This window comes from Punica granatum, chromosome 5 (genome assembly GCF_007655135.1).
Source record: "Punica granatum isolate Tunisia-2019 chromosome 5, ASM765513v2, whole genome shotgun sequence".
In the NCBI taxonomy this organism is placed as follows: Eukaryota; Viridiplantae; Streptophyta; class Magnoliopsida; order Myrtales; family Lythraceae; genus Punica; species Punica granatum.
The window spans coordinates 25,008,593-25,016,658 of NC_045131.1; the positions used below are offsets into that span (position 1 = coordinate 25,008,593).

The window sequence follows — 8,066 nt, forward strand, 5'->3', positions numbered from 1 at the left end:
TCCATGAATTTATTGAAAATTAAGAATCCATGATTTTTACGAAAATTACCTTTAAAAAATTGTGATTTATATAAATTAGTTTATGTATTTATAATTTTATTGTTGGAAATTTTTTTTTTGACCTGCAGCATTGCACGATATATCACCTAGTATTCCTTAAAAAGTCTTGGTAACATCATATTATTATTATAATGTATGTGTCCTGTTCCAAATCAACGCTTATTTCTTGTTGTAACTTGTAATCTCAATTGTTGATCTCTCTTTTAGCTTGGGACATTCCGCTTTTATGCTTCACGCTTCCATTCGAAAATCTATTTTATAAAAATTTGACAGTGACCTGATATCCGCTAAGAGAGGATGCGATTCCCCTCATTCATAATCAGTGAATTTGTAAAGCATATATATATCTCAATTTTGGCCAGAAAGAAAAAGAAAGGCATATCTGAATCAAGAATATATGATCATATGAAAGCATTTATTCATCGTTATAAACGCAATAAACCTCCATAAGCTTTGGCAAAATTTGGCAAACAAATCAAATCCGATAGATTAATGTTTTAGATAAAAGGAAAAAGAAAAAAAAAACAGCATTTATTCATCGTTATAAACGCAATAAACCTCCGTAAGCTTTGGCAAAATTTGGCAAACAAACCAAATTCGATATATATATATATATATAAATGTTTTAGATAAAAGGAAAAAGACAAAAAGTGATGTTTTAGATAAAAAGAAAAAGAAAAAGAAAAGTGATGGTTCAGATGGGTTTGGCCAATTGAGCCATGGTGGGCTCGAGTGGCACCGGTCTGTTATCCTTCCACTGCCGGGGCGGGACGTTTTCGCTGCTCTGTCAAACCAGCCTGACACTGTACCCTCTACTCTAGAGGCTGCGAAGCCCTGGTCTCCGCCCAGACCACACGACCCAACTCTCAGCTTGGAGAGGGCATGCCAGTGGATAGCCACAGCGGACCCAGCCCAATGCAACCAAGCCCATGTCCCATCACCTTTAGTGCCCCCCGCTTAGTCACAAGCCCACGCTACTGAGCTCCGCAGCTGTGAGTGAGTGGCAGATAACTATGAACTCTTCACCAAGCAGATTGCTTCAACGAGTGTGGGATTGCTTTCTTGTATTCCAGTGAAAGTAAAGAGTGGCAAAGTGTTGAGAGAACCCCGAGCATTGGAAGGACAAAAGTCCCAAGGGAACGGGTTGATACGAACTCATTGTTGCGCCACGTCGCCACCGGCTTTGGGATCGAACACAGTGCAACTTTCTTATCGTGTATGGATTTAACTTGACTACCACCTGCATAAATGGTGTCAGCTTGGATATCTCTGCAGCCTGTGCTCATTCTCTGAAATGAACGAGATTCTCTGCACTTCAAGCACCCTATGCTTACTGGTCGAATCAATGCTGCTCCATCGGAATCTTTATGGTGAGCTCTATCGATTCTTTCAGATCGGTTAGACAATCCTCTTCAGGTTCCCTTGTCCTTGGTTGGTCGGCTGATACGCAGTACATGCGGTTAAGAATACATGAGGTCCTCATGATATGGTTATAGATTTTAAAAGCTTAATGTTGGACGATCTGAAATTTCGCTTCTCTGTTGAACGAAAACTCATAAATTCCTGCAAATTAATTAAACTCCAGTTCCATGTGGTCTTACATATATGTTTATCGTAAGTACGCAAAGACATTTGAAACTGTATATATAAACTAGGAAATGGCAGTTACTTCGACCCGATCAAGCTGTCGGATAGGATGCTCTCATGGCTATACCGCAGAGACCTTCCTTGACATCCACGTCCCGAGCCATCCTAATGTATCCTTCCTCGCCCCATCCCGTGCCCCACGAATTTTTCACCAACCAATACTTGGTGCCATCATCGTCTGTTCCATATCCCACTGCAGAGACCCCGTGGTTGAGCTCTGTCCCACATTCTCCCGTGAAAACACCTCCAGCATAGAACTGGAAATCAGAGCCACTGGCATCAATAGCAACAGACACCGGCTGGTTGGCGACTGCCTTTAGAAGAGCCGATTCATTGTTCTCCGGTACATCCTCGTGGCCAGCGATACTGGCTGCATGGGATGCTGCCTTCGTTGCATTGCAGGTGCCATCGACTCCTTGATAGGGATAATTCGCTTCGGTAGTGAGGCCTTTGTTTTCAATGATGAAATCAAATGCATTGTCCATGAGACCGCCTTGACAGCCCCGATTTTCACCTTTTGTATCGCAATCAACTAACTCCTGCACGGATAGAGAAACTAATTTTCCAGTTGTGATCTTGGTGATTCCTTCCATGGCTGCCGCAGCGGAGAACGCCCAACAACACCCTGTATAATTTGGAAGTGTGAAATTTCGAATACTACTACTTCTGAAATATGGGGAAAAGAAAAAGAAAAAAAACATGTTTATCTGTGTACCACATTCGCCTTGGTCCTTGATCGGAGTCACAGCTCCTTTCTTTCGCCAATCAATGCTAGAAGGAACAGCAGTCTTGTTCTCGTACTTGAATGGTGACTTCTTGTATGGCCTCGAACTGGAGGAGACATTGTAGCCATTCCAGTAAGCCCGAAATTCCTCGTTTGTCAGGTCCGCGAACTCATTGATCCCTATCCAGTAAGTCTTGCTCCCCTCCCGGTTGAAAGACTCTATAAACTCCACATTGCTCTTGAAAATCCCGAACCTTTTCTCCCTCTCAACATCACTCACATACATACGGCGGTACTTGGTCATCCACTGCGCATGCTTGTCGAACATAGACGGCAGCTCGTGAAGCATCCGGGACCAGGATTGTGATGAACACAACCCCAAAATGGCCACGGTTAGGTAAAAGGTCTTCATTCTGAGCATGGAAGCCCTATTTTTTTCGATTAAGTAGTGGCGTATCTCGAAATGACTATGAACGAGCGAGTGAATGAGCAGAAACCAAACGAAGGAAGGTATTTATAGGAAAGAATTACGTGAAATGTTGAAAATAATAAATAGCCAATTCAATTAATTAGAAACATTGGTTCCATTGGGGACAAACCCCTTCGTTCTATGCACTGTAATGAATTTATTGTACAGCCCCTGCGATGGCAATCCATTGAATATTTGATCTTAAGTCAAAACTTGTACCAGTTTATGTACGGACGTTATTTATTGCGATTTTGTAGTTCAGCCCCCTCAAATTCGATCAGCCTTGGTCACATTTGTTATCAATTGATGCGATGCAATTCATGAACACCACAATATCCAATCATGATGACATCTCTTTATTTGTACGTACAACCTGATGGTAGAATATTGTTCAATATGCAACACACGTAACATTGTATTCCTAATGTGTTAAACTTGAAATAAAATTTTACTAATATGATTTAACTGACTTAGATAACCTGCTAATAATTTAGTAAAATAATAATTTGCATTGCATGAGAAAATAATATAATTTGACTCACTATCACGCATAATTTTTAAATAAATATTAATTATTATATAATTACGAAAGTCATGTGATTTTCATTTGAAAAGATAGAACATCTCTATACATCTTTCGATTTATTTTGGATTTCAAAATATTTTATCTATTAATTTTTATATTCAATTTAAAAATTACATATAACAATGAAAAATAAATAAATATATTTGTATGCATAAATAAATAAAAAAATATAGAAAATATTTTTTAGAAATATGTGAGGCTTGTTTCTCTTATTTAATAAAAATTGGAATGTTAAAATAAGAAATGGAAGGAAAACTAGTAAAAAGAAAATTGATTGATACATTTTAAAGAATTTATATTTGTGTAACATATATAAATATTTGTAGTTTCTCATTTGATAGTCATTATAGATCGTGTATCTGTATGAAATCTCAACTTATATATAAAGAATGATTACCATAACATGATTCAACATTTTGATTTGGGATAACTCCGAGCAATGATAATGGTTCAAAACAAACCTTCAATTTCAATATATTGAGAATTATGGAAAGGGTAGAAATGCAATTATAAAAAAAGGAGAAATAGTTTTTTTTTTCGGTGTGTACCATGGTATCCAGAAGCCCAATGGGGTCTAACTAATCCAGTCTGAGATCGAGCATTAAAGGTTATTCTCCATCCCAACAAGTGCGCTTCTCAGGATTCGAACTTGTATTCTCCTCCTTATGGGGGTGAGCTGCTTATCACTCAGCCAACACTTTTGTTGGTGAGAAATAATTTTTTACTTTCTATACTTCCATGGTAGTTATGGATAGAATATTACAAAAAACAGAAAAAAAAAAAGAGCATCCTGGTTTACTTCGCCGCCTTATTTATTCTTCCTTTTTATTTTTATTTTTTGGCTTTGAAGGATAATTCATTCATATAATGATGCAGCAATGGGTACAATCGGGCCAATTCATATCTCCATCTCCTGCCAAAGAAGACCTGAAGGGAGACCAGAGATGTCGATTGGGCCAATATGTTCCCAAAAGCATGCCCATCTAGCAATACTGTGAGCCAAAAAGTTTGCATCTCTAGGAACATAGACTAAGGACCAAGAAACAAAGGATGAGAGTGCTCAAAAGACGGTTCAAAAACTCTTCATATTGGGGTTGAGAACTGAAGGTCTTTGCATCCCTTGAGAGGTGAAGGTGCTGACTCTTCATGTCTTGGACAATGTCGATCGCTTTGGTTAATCCATCCAACTCCCTTTCCATCGGAGGTGAGGCTGTAGAGTCGAAGGACCATGCTGAAATCAATGAGCCAAAAAGGTTGGTGCAGGCTATACCAATCCATGCTTCTGTTGGGCACGGGTGAACACCCAGGTTTATCGAATAATAACTTGGCAAATAATAACTATGAGTCGTGAAATATTATTGGAACGGAAATAATAAATGAAGGATTATGAAGGCCACCGGGATTTAACATGGAAAACCCTCAGAGTGCGGAGGGAAAAAACACAAGGGACAAATGAGCAAAGATTCCACTATGTTATCAACTTGTTATACAGACACCAATCTCTCTATGGACCGACAGTATTTGGACCAAACACAACCTTCTTAGGGACCTACAACTCTCTCTGTGGTTAATATTCTGCACACCTTGAAAAATATCCCAATTACCAAATAATCTTGCCCCAGACTCTCTCCGTGGAGTACACAATCTCTTACGCCCACACACCCCTCTCTCACACCGACGCTCGCTTTCTCGGTAGAGCAATTTGAGAGATGCGCTCTCTGTGGAGCTCTCTTCCTTGTGTTGGTGTCTCTTGAGCCGAAGGGAAGAATTCCTTATACTGGGTAAAGAAATTAATTAAATATTCATGCAAGTTGGCCAAATCTCTGCTCCGAATATTGAAAATGAGATTTTTGTCAGACTGTAATCCTTATCTTTTGTATTGCTTGCAATTTGCATGAACTCTTTTTCTTTTTAATCATGTGGGGTCGGAGCTCACACAACAATCTCCCCCTTTTGGCCCCATGGGGAGGAGATCCTTCGCCCGCTCCTCACTTGGAGTCCATCCCACGCTCCCATGGTGGGCTCGAGTGGCACTGGCCCGTTATCCTTCCACTGTCGGGAGCGGGACGTTTTCGTTGCTCTGTCAAACCAGCCTGACGCTGCACCCTCAACTCTAGAGGCTGTGAAGCCCGGGTCTCTGCCCAGGGGACACAACCCAACTCTCGGATTGGAATGGGCAGGCCAGTGGATAACCACAGCGGACCCAGCCCAATGTAACCAAACCATGTCCCACGCTACTGAGCTCCGCAACTGTCAGTGAGTGGCAGATAACTATGAACTCTTCACCAAGCAGATTGCTTCAACCAGTGTGGGATTGCTTTCTAGTATTCCAGTGAAAGTAAAGAGTGGCAAAGTGTTAAGAGAGCCCCGAGCATTGGAAGGACAAAAGTCCCAAGGGAACGGGTTGATACGAACTCATTGTTACGCCACGTCGCCACCGGCTTTGGGATCGAACACAGTGCAACTTTCTTATCGTGCATGGATTTAACTTGACAACCACCTGCATAAATGGTATCAGCTTGGGTATCTCAGCAGCCTGTGCTCATTCTCTGAAATGAACGAGATTCTCTGCCCTTCAAGCACCCTATGCTTACTAGTCGAATCAATGCTGCTCCATCGGAATCTTTATGGTGAGCTCTATCGATTCTTTCAGATAGGTTAGAGGTCAGTCGGCCGATATGCAGTGTTACATGCGGTTAAGAATACATGAGGTCCTCATGATATGGTTATAGATTTTAAAAGCTTAGGCTCTGTTTGGTTTCAGAGTTATATTTTAGAATCACAATTCTAACTTAATTCTACCCACTACAAAATAAAATAACTCATACAAAGTCAAAGAGTGTGTTCCATTTATATTACTTTTTTCCACAACAAAACAACATAACTCTTACAAAGTCAAAGGGTGGACTCCATTTATACCACTCAAAATCAAAATCAAAATCACAATTCTAAAATCCTACTATGAAACCAAACACCACCTTAATGTTGGACGATCTGAAACTTCGCTTCTCTGTTGAACGAAAACTCATAAATTCCTGCAAATTAATTAAACTCCAGTTCCATGTGGTCTTACATATATGTTTATCATAAGTACGCAAAGACATTTGAAACTGTATATATAAACTAGGAAATGGCAGTTACTTCGACCCGTTCAAGCTGTCGGATAGGATGCTCTCATGGCTATACCGCAGAGACCTTCCTTAACATCCACGTCCCGAGCCATCCTAATGTATCCTTCCTCGCCCCATCCCGTGCCCCACGAATTTTTCACCAACCAATACTTGGTGCCATCATCATCTGTTCCATATCCCACCGCAGTGACCCCGTGGTTGAGCTCTGTCCCACATTCTCCTGTGAAAAAACCTCCAGCATAGAACTGGAAATCAGAGCCACTGGCATCAATAGCAACAGACACCGGCTGGTTGGCGACTGCCTTTAGAAGAGCCGATTCATTGTTGGCCGGTACATCCTCATAGCTGGTGATACTGGCTGCACGGGATGCTGCCTTCATCGTATTGCAGGTGCCATCAACTCCTTCATAGGGATAATGCGCTTCGGTTGTGAGGCCTTTGTTTTGAATGATGAACTCAAATGCATTGTCCATGAGACCGCCTTGACAGCCCCGATTTTCACCTTTTGTATCGCAATCAACTAATTCCTGCACGGATAGGGGGATCAATTTTCCCGTTGTGATCTTGGTGATTCCTTCCATGGCTGCCACAGTGGAGAACGCCCAACAACACCCTGTGTTATTTGGAAGTGTTTAATTTCGAATACTACTACTGAAATATGGGGAAAAGAGAAAAAAAAAAAAAACATGTTTTTCTATGTACCGCATTCGCCTTGGTCCTTGATCGGAGTCACAGCTTCTTTCTTTCGCCAATCAATGCTAGAAGGTACAGCAGTCTTGTTCTCGTACTTGAATGGTGACTTCTTGTATTGCCTTGAACTGGAGGATACTTTGTAGCCATTCCAGTAAGCCCGAAATTCCTCGTTTGACAGGTCCGCGAACTCATTGATCCCTAGCCAGTAAGTCTTGTTCCCCTCCCGGTTGAAAGACTCTATAAACTCCACATTGCTCTTGAAAATTTCGAACCTTTTCTCCCTCTCAACATCACTCACATACATACGGCCGTACTTGGTCATCCACTGCGCATGCCTGTCGAACATGGACGGCAGCTCGTGAAGCATCCGGGACCAGGATTGTGATGAACACAACCCCAAAATGGCCACGGTTAGGTAAAAGGTCTTCATTCTGAGCATGGAAGCCCTATTTTTTTCGATTAGGTACTGGCGTATCTCGAAATGACTATGAACAAGCGAGTGAATGAGCAGAAACCTAACGAATGAAGGTATTTATAGGAAAGAATTACGTGAAATGTTGAAAATAATAAATAGCCAATTCAATTAATTAGAAACATTCGTTCCATCGGGGACAAACCCCTTCGTTTTATGCACTGTAATGAATTTATTGTGCAGTCCCAGCGATGGCAATCCATTGAATATTTGATCTTATGTCAAAAGTTGTACCAGTTTATGTACGGACGTTATTTATTGCGATTTTGTAGTTCAGCCCCCTC

The 8,066-nt window shown here is 41.0% G+C and overlaps 2 protein-coding genes across 2 annotated transcripts; both read right to left on the reverse strand.

Moving 5' to 3' along the window:
• Positions 1-1,739: 1,739 nt before the first annotated feature.
• Positions 1,740-2,843, reverse strand: LOC116209090 (senescence-specific cysteine protease SAG39-like). Its single transcript, XM_031542648.1, has 2 exons — positions 2,423-2,843; positions 1,740-2,332 (listed from the first exon to the last, which is right to left on the reverse strand). The coding sequence occupies exons 1-2, from the start codon at positions 2,841-2,843 to the stop codon at positions 1,740-1,742; spliced, it is 1,014 nt and encodes a 337-aa protein (XP_031398508.1).
• Positions 2,844-6,547: 3,704 nt separating this feature from the next.
• LOC116209091 (senescence-specific cysteine protease SAG39-like) lies at positions 6,548-7,740 on the reverse strand. The gene is made up of 2 exons (XM_031542649.1): positions 7,320-7,740; positions 6,548-7,230 (listed from the first exon to the last, which is right to left on the reverse strand). Exons 1-2 carry the CDS (start codon positions 7,738-7,740, stop codon positions 6,638-6,640), a joined length of 1,014 nt encoding a protein of 337 aa, XP_031398509.1. The 3' UTR covers positions 6,548-6,637.
• Between the last annotated feature and the right edge of the window lie 326 nt (positions 7,741-8,066).